General features: G+C 42.4%; 1 protein-coding gene across 1 annotated transcript in view; it reads left to right on the top strand.

Annotated features, from left to right (window-relative positions):
• The window catches only part of AR (androgen receptor), a 673169-nt gene that overhangs the window by 558054 nt on the left and 97595 nt on the right, over positions 1-17520 (top strand). Inside the window, exon 5 of the mRNA XM_056538313.1 lies at positions 16993-17137. Coding sequence (XP_056394288.1) covers positions 16993-17137 — 145 coding nt within the window. The remainder of the gene's footprint in view (positions 1-16992; positions 17138-17520) is intronic.

Below are 17520 nucleotides of genomic sequence, written 5' to 3'. Positions count from 1 at the left end.
TGGGCAAGCTGGGAGTTGTAGTTTTGCAACATCTGTAAGAGCACATTTTGGACACTACTGCACAGTGGTCTCCAAACTGTGGGCCTCCAGATGTTGCAAAACTACAACTCCCAGCATGGCCAGAAAGCCTTTGGCTGTCTGGGCTTGCTGGTAGTTGTAGTTTGGTAACTCCTGGAACGCAGCAGTGAAGATCACTTACCGCTGATTTTCACTGCTGCGTCCGCTGCTGCCTCCGCCGGTCCCGCGCTGTCTGTCCAGATGCCGCCGCGGGTCCCGACACGATCGCCGGTCCCGGGACATGATCGCTGGTCCCGAGACCATCCGCCATCTTCCCCCCGCTCTGCCCCGACATTCAGAGCGGGGATTTCACCTCTAACCTCCCGCCCCCCTCCTGCCATTGGTCGCTAGTCCTAACGACCAATGGCAGGGGTTTAGGAGCAAGGTGGCAGCTGCCACCTCGCTCCTATCACTCAGGATAGATCAGAGCGGTCTCTGACTGCTCCGATCATTCCTATTTTCCGGGCGATCGGGTCACCAGAGACCCGATCAGCCCGGAACCCCGCAAGTCATTGTCATTAGTCAGTGACTAACTGACTGACTAATGACAACGATCTGCAGCAGGGGACCAGTCTGATTGGTCCCCTGCTGCATAGTGTCATCGGTCAGCTGTCCAGGACAGCTGAGATGACGTTTCTATCACCATGTCAACGGACATGGTGATAGAAAATGTATTGGACGTGTATACACGTCCATTTGCGTTAAGTCACAGAAAAAATGGACGTTTATACACGTCCATTTGCGGGAAGGGGTTAAAGGGGTTCTCCGGTGCTCAGACATCTTATTCCCCTATCCAAAGGATAGGGGATAAGATGCCTGATCGCGGGAGTCCCTTAATATTGCACGCGGCACCCCGTTTATAATCAGTCCCCGGAGCGTGTTTGCTCTGGGTCTGATTACCGGTGACCACAGGGCCGACGGCGTGTGACGTCATGCCTCCGCCCCCGTGTGACATAACCCTCCGCCCCTCAATGCAAGCCTATGGGAGGGGGCGTGTTAGCTGTCACGCCCCCTCCCATAGGCTTGCATTGAGGGGCGGAGCGTGATGTTACACGGGGGCGGAGGCGTGACATCACATGCCGTCGGCCCTGTGGTAAGATTTCTAAGCACCGGAGAACCCCTTTAAGGGTTGAATTTGGAAACATCACTTTCTTTTTATATATATATATATATATATATATATATATATATATATATATTTTACAAAATCTACGGGATTAGTTGGGTATTCAGTTGGAGATACTCCTTTAAGTTAGTATTTCTTGGTAGCCATATGTGTTTATTTTAGGTAATAGACTAATAGCATACATACTGAAATCGAGAGGCTCATCGTCAGGTTACTCACAGACAATTACTATAAAGCAGGGATGCCAGTAGCTTATCTTCTTTTGCATTAACTAACATTGAGATATGTCATCGTATTTCTGCTCTGCAGGCTCTGTATCTAACTTTCAGTTGACCCTGAGTTAATGGGTGGGGTCCTGCTGCTTTATTGTATCCCATATACTTCACACACACAAAAGAGGGTCCTGCTCTGCAGTGTCATACACACCATAAGACGTTGCACAAGTATGAAGTGCATGATAGAGCATTAGGGAACTGTCTTAGCTACGAACCAAGCCCTGGAGTAAAATCTAATACTCTCTGTAATATCTTTGCAGTCTCTTTGTGCCTCTCTCTCTCTCTCTAAACTCACCCCTCCCTTTCTCACTCCTTACCACCCCCCCCCCCTCTCCATAGACCTATATGGGCAGTATGTAAGTTTCTTTTGTTTGATTGTACTATTGATTTATGCAAAGTTTTTTGAAACAAGGGTGACCATTTAAGTACTCTCACAGCTGGTAGATATGGATCTGCTGTTCTCTCAGATCTATTTGTTAAAAGTAACAAACACAATTAACTGCATTTTTTCAAATTTCTTAAAGGGCTTCACTAGAACTATAATGTGCATACAAATTATAATAAAAGAAGTATAAATGTAAATTTATAGTTAAAAAAGGACATCATCTCATTTCGTACTGAACGTTAATAAGTTTTCCCTATCAATCAATGCTGGGGCGTTTAAAGCGAGCCAGACTACAGTGTAACTATAACTATACAGTCCTATGCCACAGTCTTATCTTAATTTGCATTGTCAGGACTCCTGGATATAATAACAGTAATAATAATATGATATTTTTATTTATATAGCTCTAACATATTCTGCAGCACTGTACATTGTTTGTAATTAGCCACAGCTGTCTCTGTCCCCATTGGGGCGTAAAATTGACATTCAAATTTATATGGGATCTATCAAAGTATTTTCTACTAAGAGCTACAGGCACAGTTCAATAGTTGTATGAAAGCAAACTGTGCCTTTTATGGAGCAGATGGTGGTTGCCAAACTTATAAAATTACATTTTTATTTTTCAGCCAAGTGCCAAGGAGGCGGGCTGGGCTGTTCAAGTGCCACAGCTTGGCACACATCCTTGCTTGCCATCACCTTTTAGATTTTTCTTGATCAGCATGCAGGGCTCTTAGTGGGGTATAAACCCAGGACCCCAGTTCTGCAAGGCAACAGTTCTAAGCACTGAGCCACTGTACTTTCCCATATATTTAAAAACAAAACAAAAGTAAAACCCTCTTGGGTGCCTTTGTTCCCTCAGGCGATCCTGGATCGGCGATCTACTAATACAGCCTAGCTAAGCCATGCAGCACCAGTGAACTGGCGATTAGTAGCAGGTAAGGGGACACTCCTCCGCCATCTTAGCTAATTGTACCCTGCGATCACGTCATGGGGATACAAAAATCTCCACTGAGCTAACCGGCAACTTTCACTTAAGTTAACGACACCATGATCGCATTGATCAAGGCATCTAAAGGGATAACTGCGGTATCACAGCTCGCACACCCCAAAGGCCGGCCCTGCCCACAGTAGTTAGATAGTTCTCTTATTTGGTAATGCCCCCCCCCCATTCTTAGTCCCCCAGTAGGTAAATACATTCTTAGGTATGTAGATCCATGTCCCCCTCTCCCCAGTAGGTATATATATGTTGGAAGGTACATAGCCAGGTAGGCAACTTGGTAGCTAGTTTGTTGGGTTGTTATCTAGCTAGAAAGGTAGCCAGGTAAGAAGATATCTAGCTACATAAGATGGTTGCAAGCTAGAAAGTTAAATAGCCAGGTAGGTGGGTAGCTATCTAGCAATAGAAGATCCGCAGCACACAGTTCCCAAAAAAATCCAAAGATTTATTCACAAAAATAGAGTGTCAGTAGCAATGTTTCAGCTAGCTCTCCAACCATTCTCAAGCTCAGTACATAAGTGAATCTACACACATTAAATAAGGGTACCAATCAAGTACCAAAAGTGTCAAGCAATATATCAATCAGTGAAAAAACAACCCATTCATAGTCCCCCAGTAGGTAAATACATTCTTAGCTATGTAGATCCATGTCCCCCTCTCCCCAGTAGGTATATATGTTGGAAGATACGTAGCCAGGTAGGTAACTTGGTAGCTAGCTTGTTGGGTTGTTATCTAGCTTGAAAGGTAGCCAGGGAAGAAGGTAGCTAGCTACATAAGATGGTTGCAAGCTAGGTAGATAGTTAGGTATGTAGGTAGCTAGTTGGTTGTTAGCTAGCTAGAAAGTTAAATAGCCAGGTAGGTGGGTAGCTATCTAGCTAGGTAGCCTTGTAGGTAGAAAAGTATCTTCTTAGGTAACCATGTAGTTAGGAAGTAAGTAGGTATTAACATTGATCAGGTTCAAATGGTGGGTCTCCAAGTACATTAAATATATACACTATTTTGAATAGGGACCTTCCATACAATAAAATATACATTTTATAAAATTCCAGCGGTAAACATGGTGACTTTCAAACAGATGACTAACTAATAACCACAGTGACTAAGGAGAGTGTAACACAGTGTTTGCAATATAATATCCACAGTCTAAAAAAATGTACATATATGTAAACCGCTGATTTTCACTGCTGCGTCCGCTGCTGCCTCCGCCGGTCCCGCGCTGTCTGTCCAGATGCCGCCGCGGGTCCCGACACGATCGCCGGTCCCGGGACATGATCGCTGGTCCCGAGACCATCCGCCATCTTCCCCCCGCTCTGCCCCGACATTCAGAGCGGGGATTTCACCTCTAACCTCCCGCCCCCCTCCTGCCATTGGTCGCTAGTCCTAACGACCAATGGCAGGGGTTTAGGAGCAAGGTGGCAGCTGCCACCTCGCTCCTATCACTCAGGATAGATCAGAGCGGTCTCTGACTGCTCCGATCATTCCTATTTTCCGGGCGATCGGGTCACCAGAGACCCGATCAGCCCGGAACCCCGCAAGTCATTGTCATTAGTCAGTGACTAACTGACTGACTAATGACAACGATCTGCAGCAGGGGACCAGTCTGATTGGTCCCCTGCTGCATAGTGTCATCGGTCAGCTGTCCAGGACAGCTGAGATGACGTTTCTATCACCATGTCAACGGACATGGTGATAGAAAATGTATTGGACGTGTATACACGTCCATTTGCGTTAAGTCACAGAAAAAATGGACGTTTATACACGTCCATTTGCGGGAAGGGGTTAAAGGGGTTCTCCGGTGCTCAGACATCTTATTCCCCTATCCAAAGGATAGGGGATAAGATGCCTGATCGCGGGAGTCCCTTAATATTGCACGCGGCACCCCGTTTATAATCAGTCCCCGGAGCGTGTTTGCTCTGGGTCTGATTACCGGTGACCACAGGGCCGACGGCGTGTGACGTCATGCCTCCGCCCCCGTGTGACATAACCCTCCGCCCCTCAATGCAAGCCTATGGGAGGGGGCGTGTTAGCTGTCACGCCCCCTCCCATAGGCTTGCATTGAGGGGCGGAGCGTGATGTTACACGGGGGCGGAGGCGTGACATCACATGCCGTCGGCCCTGTGGTAAGATTTCTAAGCACCGGAGAACCCCTTTAAGGGTTGAATTTGGAAACATCACTTTCTTTTTATATATATATATATATATATATATATATATATATATATATTTTACAAAATCTACGGGATTAGTTGGGTATTCAGTTGGAGATACTCCTTTAAGTTAGTATTTCTTGGTAGCCATATGTGTTTATTTTAGGTAATAGACTAATAGCATACATACTGAAATCGAGAGGCTCATCGTCAGGTTACTCACAGACAATTACTATAAAGCAGGGATGCCAGTAGCTTATCTTCTTTTGCATTAACTAACATTGAGATATGTCATCGTATTTCTGCTCTGCAGGCTCTGTATCTAACTTTCAGTTGACCCTGAGTTAATGGGTGGGGTCCTGCTGCTTTATTGTATCCCATATACTTCACACACACAAAAGAGGGTCCTGCTCTGCAGTGTCATACACACCATAAGACGTTGCACAAGTATGAAGTGCATGATAGAGCATTAGGGAACTGTCTTAGCTACGAACCAAGCCCTGGAGTAAAATCTAATACTCTCTGTAATATCTTTGCAGTCTCTTTGTGCCTCTCTCTCTCTCTCTAAACTCACCCCTCCCTTTCTCACTCCTTACCACCCCCCCCCCCTCTCCATAGACCTATATGGGCAGTATGTAAGTTTCTTTTGTTTGATTGTACTATTGATTTATGCAAAGTTTTTTGAAACAAGGGTGACCATTTAAGTACTCTCACAGCTGGTAGATATGGATCTGCTGTTCTCTCAGATCTATTTGTTAAAAGTAACAAACACAATTAACTGCATTTTTTCAAATTTCTTAAAGGGCTTCACTAGAACTATAATGTGCATACAAATTATAATAAAAGAAGTATAAATGTAAATTTATAGTTAAAAAAGGACATCATCTCATTTCGTACTGAACGTTAATAAGTTTTCCCTATCAATCAATGCTGGGGCGTTTAAAGCGAGCCAGACTACAGTGTAACTATAACTATACAGTCCTATGCCACAGTCTTATCTTAATTTGCATTGTCAGGACTCCTGGATATAATAACAGTAATAATAATATGATATTTTTATTTATATAGCTCTAACATATTCTGCAGCACTGTACATTGTTTGTAATTAGCCACAGCTGTCTCTGTCCCCATTGGGGCGTAAAATTGACATTCAAATTTATATGGGATCTATCAAAGTATTTTCTACTAAGAGCTACAGGCACAGTTCAATAGTTGTATGAAAGCAAACTGTGCCTTTTATGGAGCAGATGGTGGTTGCCAAACTTATAAAATTACATTTTTATTTTTCAGCCAAGTGCCAAGGAGGCGGGCTGGGCTGTTCAAGTGCCACAGCTTGGCACACATCCTTGCTTGCCATCACCTTTTAGATTTTTCTTGATCAGCATGCAGGGCTCTTAGTGGGGTATAAACCCAGGACCCCAGTTCTGCAAGGCAACAGTTCTAAGCACTGAGCCACTGTACTTTCCCATATATTTAAAAACAAAACAAAAGTAAAACCCTCTTGGGTGCCTTTGTTCCCTCAGGCGATCCTGGATCGGCGATCTACTAATACAGCCTAGCTAAGCCATGCAGCACCAGTGAACTGGCGATTAGTAGCAGGTAAGGGGACACTCCTCCGCCATCTTAGCTAATTGTACCCTGCGATCACGTCATGGGGATACAAAAATCTCCACTGAGCTAACCGGCAACTTTCACTTAAGTTAACGACACCATGATCGCATTGATCAAGGCATCTAAAGGGATAACTGCGGTATCACAGCTCGCACACCCCAAAGGCCGGCCCTGCCCACAGTAGTTAGATAGTTCTCTTATTTGGTAATGCCCCCCCCCCCATTCTTAGTCCCCCAGTAGGTAAATACATTCTTAGGTATGTAGATCCATGTCCCCCTCTCCCCAGTAGGTATATATATGTTGGAAGGTACATAGCCAGGTAGGCAACTTGGTAGCTAGTTTGTTGGGTTGTTATCTAGCTAGAAAGGTAGCCAGGTAAGAAGATATCTAGCTACATAAGATGGTTGCAAGCTAGAAAGTTAAATAGCCAGGTAGGTGGGTAGCTATCTAGCAATAGAAGATCCGCAGCACACAGTTCCCAAAAAAATCCAAAGATTTATTCACAAAAATAGAGTGTCAGTAGCAATGTTTCAGCTAGCTCTCCAACCATTCTCAAGCTCAGTACATAAGTGAATCTACACACATTAAATAAGGGTACCAATCAAGTACCAAAAGTGTCAAGCAATATATCAATCAGTGAAAAAACAACCCATTCATAGTCCCCCAGTAGGTAAATACATTCTTAGCTATGTAGATCCATGTCCCCCTCTCCCCAGTAGGTATATATGTTGGAAGATACGTAGCCAGGTAGGTAACTTGGTAGCTAGCTTGTTGGGTTGTTATCTAGCTTGAAAGGTAGCCAGGGAAGAAGGTAGCTAGCTACATAAGATGGTTGCAAGCTAGGTAGATAGTTAGGTATGTAGGTAGCTAGTTGGTTGTTAGCTAGCTAGAAAGTTAAATAGCCAGGTAGGTGGGTAGCTATCTAGCTAGGTAGCCTTGTAGGTAGAAAAGTATCTTCTTAGGTAACCATGTAGTTAGGAAGTAAGTAGGTATTAACATTGATCAGGTTCAAATGGTGGGTCTCCAAGTACATTAAATATATACACTATTTTGAATAGGGACCTTCCATACAATAAAATATACATTTTATAAAATTCCACTATAATATCAACACTACAAAATATACAGGCTACCACCGGTCACCTATGGTTTAGCACGCATTTATCATATTGCACTTGAGTATATGTAGTCTCTCAGGATAAAGTCCATATAAAGTGCAAAAACAGGAGGTATGGTCCAGGTTTATCTTCTATTCTGTGTTTACTATCGCTCAAAGCTGAGTCTTTTTTGTTATATGACATAAATTCCTAATACTCATTTATGCCACTGTTCGAATGTAAGTCCATTTTTGCAGTTCATTCGCTGTATCTGACTACATTCATTCTAGGATTGGTAACTGGCAATCATGTTGTTAGGATTCGGCAGGCTGGATGTGGATCCTCTGTGTCAGCGAGGGATTGGCGTGGACCGTGTCGGTGGACCGGTTCTAGGTTGCTACTGGTATTCACCAGAGCCCGCAGCAAAGCGGGATGGTCTTGCTGCGGCGGTAGCAACCAGGTCGTATCCACCGGCAACGGCTCAACCTCGCTGACTGCTGAGAAGGCGTGGGACAGAAAAACTAGACAGAGGCGAGGTCAGACGTAGCAGAAGGTCAGGGCAGGCGGCAAGGTTCGTAGTCAATGGTGATAGCAAGAGGTCTGGAACACTGGAATGGCAAACACAGTAAACACTTCCTCTAGGCACAAGGGCAACAAGATCCGGCAAAGCAGGGAAGGGGAAGTGAGGTTATATGGACGTGGAGCAGGTGGAAGCTAATTAGACTGATTGGGCCAGGCACCAATCATTGAAATAAATCCTAGAGAGCTGGCGCGCGCGCCCTAAGGAGCGAAGCCAGGACGTGACAGCTGGGGACCGGGACAGGTGAGTAACTTGGGATGCGATTCGCGAGCGGGCGCGTCCCGCTATGCCAATCGCATCCCCGCCGGCAGTGTCAGTGCCGCGCTCCCGGTCAGCAGGTCTGACCGGGGCGCTGTAGAGAGGGGAACGCCGCGAGCGCTCCGGGGAGGAGCAGGGACCCGGAGCGCTCGGCGTAACACGTGTACCAGTTATTTATCCATTCCACTGTTTACATATATGTACATTTTTTTAGACTGTGGATATTATATTGCAAACACTGTGTTACACTCTCCTTAGTCACTGTGGTTATTAGTTAGTCATCTGTTTGAAAGTCACCATGTTTACATATGTATACTTCACTGCTCAATTAACAAGCAGCCATACACACTGAACAGCTAGGCATACAGCTCAGACCTCATCACTCAGTGAACAGGAGTAGGGACTCCTGTCTTTGAGTGGAATTCCTGCTCATGTCAGTAAAGCAAATGCCCCAACAATTTAAACTTTGCCTGATTTGCTCATCTTTAGTGTAGGCCTTTTTAATAATTTTTATTTTAAAATGTCCTTATCTTTTAAAAAAAATATTTGACACAGAGACATGTCAAAAGTTTTGATCGGTTAGGGCCCAGTGCTGAAGCCCCCACCAGTCAGGAGAAAGAGTGGGGAGAAGCACATGGCAGCTCTGTTTACTACCCATCTCACAGCAATCTCCACCTTACACCCACATAGGTATATAATGGGGCTGCTGGACATAGATTGCTGTAAGATAGGGAGTTGCTTCAGCACCCCGATTGTTCTCCTAAAAAGTGAGTGGCTCAGCACTGATCAAAACATTTGACATGTCTCTGTGACAATTTTTTTTTTTTATGACAGGAACACTTTAAATAGTCAGGCTTGGGTAAAAAAAATAAAAATAAAAGGAAAATTACTGGCCAAGTGGGCATTTCCTTGTGTCGAGGAACCAGGGAGTGGTGAACAACAGGGACCAGGCACTAACAGAATTGTAGTGGCAAGATGTTAGGCAGGTAAGTACAGGTTTTGTCTTTTTTTCTTTTTCTTTTAGTTTTAAAATAGCTGAAGGGAAGATACAATTGTACCTGTCTGTTAGCAAAAAGCTGTTAAAGAGGTTGTCCCACCTTATCAAATTACTTGAAAGCCGATGGTTTTGAAAGCTGAAAACAGCCAAAGCAAGAAAGTTATTGACTTTTTTGGAAGTTGCACAAATGGTGTAGCCTCATCAAGTATTCTGTTCATGTAACTCAAGAAGGTACCTAACAGCGTAGCTTGTGGGACATCAATAAGAGTTACATAATTGAGTAACTACCCTGCTTCGGATGCTTTTGACCATTCCGTCCACCTTTGGAGACCACAAACAGGCTGAAGGTGGCCAGAAAAAGAAAGCACCGCTGAGCTGCAACATACACACCTTCTTCCTCCCTCACCCCACTCTACTCAGCATAATTGATATACAGGGCTTGGCTTCCAGCATTGGGCCTTATACATCAATCATGCAGGGCAGAGAGGGGTGGGTAATGAGATGGCTTGCTTGCTCTGCCTCTATAACACTTGAGCTTGAAAGGAAAACATGATTTTTTTGCAAACAGACATCAGCCAAGAGACACGTACTGTAATGTATCATTTGTTGTATCTCTATCTACACATATCTGCATGTCTGAGCAGGAAAAAGAGCTGACAGATTCCGTTTAAATTACTCTCAATCATCAATTCATAAACACATGTATAAAAGTAGAAATCATTTTTTGTAGGGCATACTATTTTGCATGAAAAATGATCACAGTCAAGATAAACAAGATATCTGTATTATGGGTGACCTCTTTGCAGAGACGTGAAAATGCGATAATTAATTGTATCGTAAATTGGTTAAACAGCAACCTTTATTTTATTCCCAAAGATAACATCATTTCAGAAGCCCAGTGCATTTAAACTGATCTTTGTATACACTGGAATAGTACATTGTGTTTCTCATATCATTGACAGAAATGGTGAAAAAGAAAATGAGTGTAAACCAAAAATAACATTGTCTTAATCGTTTTGTCGACTTGGAGAAAAGCTATACTTAGAAGATGTGATAAAAGCTGTAGAACTACAATAGTATCAGTATCCATAATATTCAAATTGAAAGGGGTACTCCGCCCCTAGCATCTTATCCCCTATCCAAAGGATGGGGAGATAAGATGTCAGATTGCGGGGGTTCCACTGCTGGGGACCCCCGGGATCTCGGCTGCAGCACCGCGCTATCATTACTGCACAGAGCAAACTCGCTCTGCGCGTAATGATGGTCAATACAGGTGCTAGAGCCATCACGCCCCCACCCATAGACTTGTATTAAGGGGGCGGGCCCGTCACGAGGGGCAGAGCAATGAAGTAACGATGCTCCGGCCCCTGTATCGCTGGTCATTACGCACGGAGCGAGTTTGAACATTTTTGCCCCTTAAACAAGAACCAGTAATGGACAGTACTCCAGTAGTTCCTAGTAGTCCCTGCATATGAAGGTTGAGACATTGTTCATAAAAGTCAGGATGTCCATGCTTTAAAGGGGTATTCCAGGAATTTTTATTTATTTGACTATGCTACAGGGGCTATAAAGTTAGTGTAGTTCATAATATAGTGTCTGTACCTATGTGTGACAGTGGTCTACAATTCCTATGGGATTTTCACTCCAATATTTATTTTTAACAGCGCACAAAATTACTAATGTCTTGGGATTTCCCAGGTTGCAGTGCATCTAGACCTGACATCACTAGTCAGTTGTGCAAAGGGAGCCTCTCCTACTTCAATGGGTGGAGCGACAGAGAGATAATTTAGCAACAGCTGTAGACACGCTGATTAGAAAACACTGATCTTTTGAGATGATTTGCGCTGCAATGGGTGGGGTGGTTGATGTGTGGGAGGGAGGAATGTAACTTCACACTTAAAAGCATTGAACTATGGGATGTGTAAGAGACCAAACTCCAACAGGAAATACCCAGATAGCCTGGCAGGTATGTACTAAAATCACCTTATGGTGGATAACCCCTTTAATTTGCCTATACAGGCTTGGTTGACATCCCAGTAAACTAGCTAGTGATGAGGTGTCCTATCCTTGTGAATGACAGTCAAGCTTAGCTAAGCAGTATTAGGGCATGGGCATCATGACTTCTGTCTGCAGCATCTATAATTCTTTGAATTTATTCAACTAAGTTTGGGCAGCACAAGAAATTGACAGGTTCTTTTTTCAATTCATGTACTAGAGGGATTGAAGGTAAAGTCATATTAGATAAATAGCTTGTATTATTGCACTGCACCTAAATTGTACATACACATTGTACATACTGTAGTATGTAGTATTACATTCTGTTGAGGAAAAAATCTGCCTGAAGATTGTGAAATTGCAAATTTTTGTTGTGAATATTAGAATATAACTGCAATACATTTTGTATATTTCCAATCAGGTGTTACATGGATATTTCCAAATGTTACAAGAAACATGTGGCTGGTGGGATGATGTTTATAAACTTTCTGAGAGACAATAGATTGCCACATTCTGGACAATATTCTTATTTTCTCCTATTTATATATGTTTAGCCATCTGCCACATGTGGCAGATCTGTTGCAGTGGAAAATCTTGTATATTTGAAAATATATACTTTGGTGCAGATTGAAAAGGGTAAATCTCTGAGAGGTAAAGTTTTTTTGTTGTTGATAAATTAAGCATATCTAGAAACCCCAGGTAACGGTGTATCTCAGCCCTTTATAGACTGCCTGCAGACTCCACAAAAACTTAAGACCATATTAAGATGGTCCAGAATTGCTATATGGCTTATATATCTAATCTTATTCTCTCTCAAATCTATGTTGAAGATACCCTTCAAGGTTTAAGGTGGCTTATATTTTACTTCCACTAAAATGGAGACAGAAAGCTCTGTTCACCACTCTGGAGAAATTTATGGTTTTATGTGGGAGGGCCATTTGGGGTCTCTCTGTCTCTCTTAAAAGTGACTTAAAAAAGAAATATTTACTGGTATCCCTGTGTGTATAGCAGGCCGATGCCTGGATAATTCTGTGGAAAGACACTTTAGAAAACACTCGGAGTGTTTTTTTTTCACTGTAAAATGGGCGTGTTTTATGCAAAAATGGGCGTATTACCGACAAAAAATACTCGGAGTACTTCCAAAATCACTCGAGAAAAAGTGTGAGTTTGCCAAGAGGCCGAGTGAAATTCCAAAAATTGAGTGATTTCTAACAAGGGACTGTTTGCCATTGTGTTTTTTGTGAAAGTAACTTGTTTTATAACCTGAAAACATTTTGTACAGTTCAACACTTTTATGAATAAAATATTGAATGCTTTTGTGATAGTTAATGTTTATATATTTTTTCTTTTTAAGACATTTGAAATATTAGGTTTAAATCAATTCAACATCCAAGCTGATAAACAAGGATAATTGTTGTAATGTTTGAAAAAATTATAACGAATGAATACTTTTGATTCATGGAAACATTTTTAAACAAACAAGTCTAAGGCTGCTTTCACACTGTAAAATACTCCCGTTAATAAACACCTGTTATAAAATCCCAGGAGACCGGCAGTTAAACGGCCGTTAGAAAATCCCGTTATAGTCTATGGGATTTTTCTAATAGCCATTTTAACCCGTTATCGCCCGTTATTAATAACGGGAGAAATAGTGCATTCACTATTTCTCCCGTTCCTATCAACCATCACAAAATAACGGCCGTTATTAATAATGGGCGATAACGGGTTAAAAATGCTATTAGAAAAATCCCATAGACTATTATGGGATTTTCTAATGGCCGTTTAACTGCCGATCTCCTGGGATTTTATAACAAGTGTTTATTAATGGGAGTATTTTACATTGTGAAAACAGCCTAAACCATTTTGACTCACACAACTAATTTCTTCAGCTCAGAGTTTGTGCGACACAATTGACTAGTGCGACACAAAAAAACGTGCAACACAAAAATAACCGACATGTGCGACAGAATAGTAAATAAGCCTGAAAAAAAAGACGAGTGATATTGAAATCATTCCAGAATAAACACTCCGCTCTTAGTAAATCAGGGCCATTGTGTTGGTTTCCACATAGTTACATAGTTAATAGAGTTGAAAAAATACACATATCCATCAAGTTCAACCAAGGAGCTGAAGGATAGGGGCATGGGCGGCTGAAGGGGAGAAGCTGTGGGCAACCATGGATTGTGTGCAGATTTTTTCTGCAGTGTCTTGATAAGATTGTTTTCAAACTCATCCAATTTGCAGCTACCATAACTGTTGTGAAATTACCTGCATGAAAATTATTTGCCACATTTGGCTAAACACTTAGGTGGAGATTTATCAAAACCTGTGTAGAGGAAAAGTTGCCCAGAGCAACCAATCAGATCGCTTCTTTCATTTTGCAGAGTCATTTTTACAAAGTAGAAATAATCTGGTTGCTATGGGAAACTGGGCAACCTTTCCTCTGCACAGGTTTTGATAAATCTTCCCCTTAAAATTCCTGTTTGGAGCCACTTTTGTTCTGCTAACATGGTATTCTGCTGCAAGGTATCCAGATGCTTTGGTGCTTGTGACATTTCATGTTGAATGTTCTTTCAAATTACCATATGTGTTTCAAAAGACCATTATATGTTGAAAATATTGTAATCCAAGGATATTGTTACTTGAAGGTCCACAGTATATATAATTACACAGTATAATCTGTAAACATTTAGGCTCAAAATAGAAAGTTCACTTTCTTATGACTTTACTGTCATTGCTTAGCAATTCAGCTCAGACCTTTACCACGTTACTGTCGTTTAGAAAAACTTTTGACATGTCATACACACATGTCAAAGTTTTGATTGGTCAGTGTCTCAGCGCTGAGGTCCCCACCAACCTCTAGATATAGCAAAGTAAAGCACGTGGCAGCTCCCACTCATTGCAGATCACAGGCTCCTTAGACTATATACAGTGGGGCAAAATAGTATTTAGTAACCCACCAATTGTGCAACTTCTTCCACTTGAGATGAGAGAGGCCTGTAATTTTCATCATAGGTATACCTCAACTATGAGAGACATATTGAGAAAAAAATCCATAAAATCACAATGTCTGATTTTTAAAGAAATTATTTGCAAATTATGGTGGAAAATAACTATTTGGTCAATAATAAATGTTCATCTCAATACTTTGTTATATACCCTTTGTTGGCAATGACAGAGGTCAAAAGTTTTCTGTAAGTCTTTTTGGCAAATTCCTCCATGCATATATCCTCTAGAACAGTGATGTTTTGGGGCTGTCGCTGGGCAACACAGACTTTCAACTCCCCCCATAGGTTTTCTATGGAGCTGAGACCTGAAAACTGACTAGCCCACTCAAGGACCTTGAAATGCTTCTTACAAAGCCACTCCTTTGTTGCCCAGGTGGTGTTTGGGATCATTGTCATGCTGAAAAACCCAGCCATGTTTCATCTTCAATGCCCTTGCTGATATAAGGATTTTTTCACTCAAAATCTCACATTGCGTAGCCCCATTCATTCTTTCCTTTACAGGGATCAGTCGTCCTGGTCCCTTAGCAGAAAAACAGCCCCAAAGCATGATGTTTTCACCCCTTTGCTTCACAGTAGGTATGGTGGATGCAACTAAGCAATTCTTTCTCCCAAACACGATGAGTTGAGTTTCTACCAAAAAGTTCTACTTTGGTTTCATCTGACCATATGACATTCTCCCAATACTCTTCTGGATCATCCAAATGCTCTCTAGCAAACTTCAGATGGGCCAGGACATGTACTGGCTTAAGCAGGGGAACACGTCTCGCACTGCATGATTTGAGTCCCAGGTGGCATAGTGTGTTACTGATGGTAGCCTTTGTTACTTTGGTCCCAGCTCTCTGCAGGTCATTCACTAGGTCCCCCCATGTGGTTCTGGGATTTTTGCTCACCGTTTTTGTGACCATTTTACACAACGGGGTGAGATCTTGCATGGAGCCCCAGATCAACCATTTTCTAATAATTGCTCCCACAGTTGATTTCTTTACACCAAGCTGCTTGCCTATTGAAGATTCAGTATTCCCAGCCTGGTGCAGGTCTACAATTTTGTTTCTGGTGTCCTTTGACAGCTCTTTGGTCTTGGCCATAGTGGAGTTTGGAGTGTGACTGTTTGAGGTTGTGGACAGGTGTCTTTTATACTGATAACAAGTTCAAACAGGTGCCATTAATACAGGTAAGGAGTGGAGGACAGAGGAGGCTCTTAAAGTTACAGGTCTGTGAGAGCCTGAAATCTTGCTTGTTTGTAGCTGACCAAATACTTATTTTCCACCATAATTTGCAAATAAATTCTTTAAAAATCAGACAATGTGGTCTTCCCTCCTCCGAACAGCTCCATTACCTCCAACTCAGGCACTTCATGTTATCCAATCTAGGCACTTCTGAGGTTTCCTGCCTACAGCCTTCGAGCGTTATGCTGCTCAGGAACGCAGATGAAAGGGCTTCTCTCTGATATCTACTCTATTCTTAATGCAAACCCCCCCCCCCCATGGGTCTCCCCATTGCACTGGTACATGAGCCGTTGGGAGAAGGACTTGAATGCCACTATTACCCTACCCCAATGGCAGATAATTTGGCAGAGGGCCTCTAAGGCCTGTATTTGCACACCATTCAAGGAAATGCAATATAAGTTGCTAATGGGCTGGTATCACACCCCTGCGCTGCTTAACAAACTGAACCCTCCCATCCCCCCTCAGTGCTGGCGTTGTGGGGTGGGCCTAGGTATGGTCTTTCATATATTCTGGTCCTGCCCTGTTATTGTTCCATTTTGGGATATGGTGAAATAACTGATACTGGGGGTCTTGGGAGCGCAGGTCCTCTTGGCCCCCCGGGTCTACTTATTATTCCTCTCCACCAAACTCTTACCCAAGAGACCATTTAAATTGTTTATGCATATGGTTCTGGCGGCCAAAACCCTGATTGCAAAATGCTGGAAACTTTCCCTTCCCCCATCGGAGACTGATCTGGTAGCGAGGATCAGGGAAATCCGCTCTCTTGAATACCTTACTGCCTCTCTTAATAACTCTTTGCCTCTATTTCTTTCTGTTTGGGAGCCTTGAGACAGGTTTCCAGATAGGCAGCCTCCTTGGTCTACCCTGATGCTATTTTCCCTTTTCTTTTGTTCTCATTATGTCTCTCATAGTTGAGGTATAGCTATGATGAAAATTACAGGCATCTCTCATCTTTTTAAGTGGGAGAACGTTCCCAATTGGTGGCTGACTAAATACTTTTTTGCCCCATTGTATAGTGTAACTGGGTCTCGATCAATTAAAAGTTTTTACACTTGAGTTTTTAAAGTTTTTTTTTTATGACAGTAACTACCGTACTTAATATAACATTGCTATACATTGCAGACATTTTAGGAGATGTATTGTGGGCACAGTTTGGAACTGTACCTATAATTACATAATGATTGTTTTCCTACTGAATTGACAGGATTTGATATGCTTCCTATCTTATTTTAGGTTTCCGTAACCTGCACGTAAGTGACCAAATGACAGTCATACAGTACTCCTGGATGGGACTCATGATCTTTGCCATGGGATGGAGGTCCTTTAAAAATGTCAACTCTAGAATGCTTTACTTTGCTCCAGATCTGGTGTTCAATGAGTAAGTACACAGTTTATTTGCTTTTTAAGACAACATACTGCATCAGTTGTGCAGGCCATGACTATGTTCTTACTGTATTTTAAGGTAAAATAAACCATTTCTATAAACAAGAATTTCTTTTCAGTTATATGTTATTAACAGAGTAAAGTTTAATTTATGTTCCAGCTTCATGTGTTTTGTCTGTGAAAACCATTTAACTAATGTGCAGAAAGACCCATAGTCCTCTGCCCTGCCTGTTCCATGCAGAATACTGCCTACCCAGGATGTATAGTTCCAAAAATCTGTATCTTGTTAAAAGGGTACTCCGCTGTTAGACATCTTATCACCTATCCAAAGGATAAGGGTTAAGATGTCTGACTGCAGGGGGCCTGCCGCTGGGGATC

The sequence above is a fragment of the Hyla sarda genome, chromosome 9 (genome assembly GCF_029499605.1).
Source record: "Hyla sarda isolate aHylSar1 chromosome 9, aHylSar1.hap1, whole genome shotgun sequence".
In the NCBI taxonomy this organism is placed as follows: domain Eukaryota; kingdom Metazoa; phylum Chordata; class Amphibia; order Anura; family Hylidae; genus Hyla; species Hyla sarda.
Note: the sequence above shows the minus strand (reverse complement) of the source record. Positions and strands in the feature narration are given on the sequence as shown.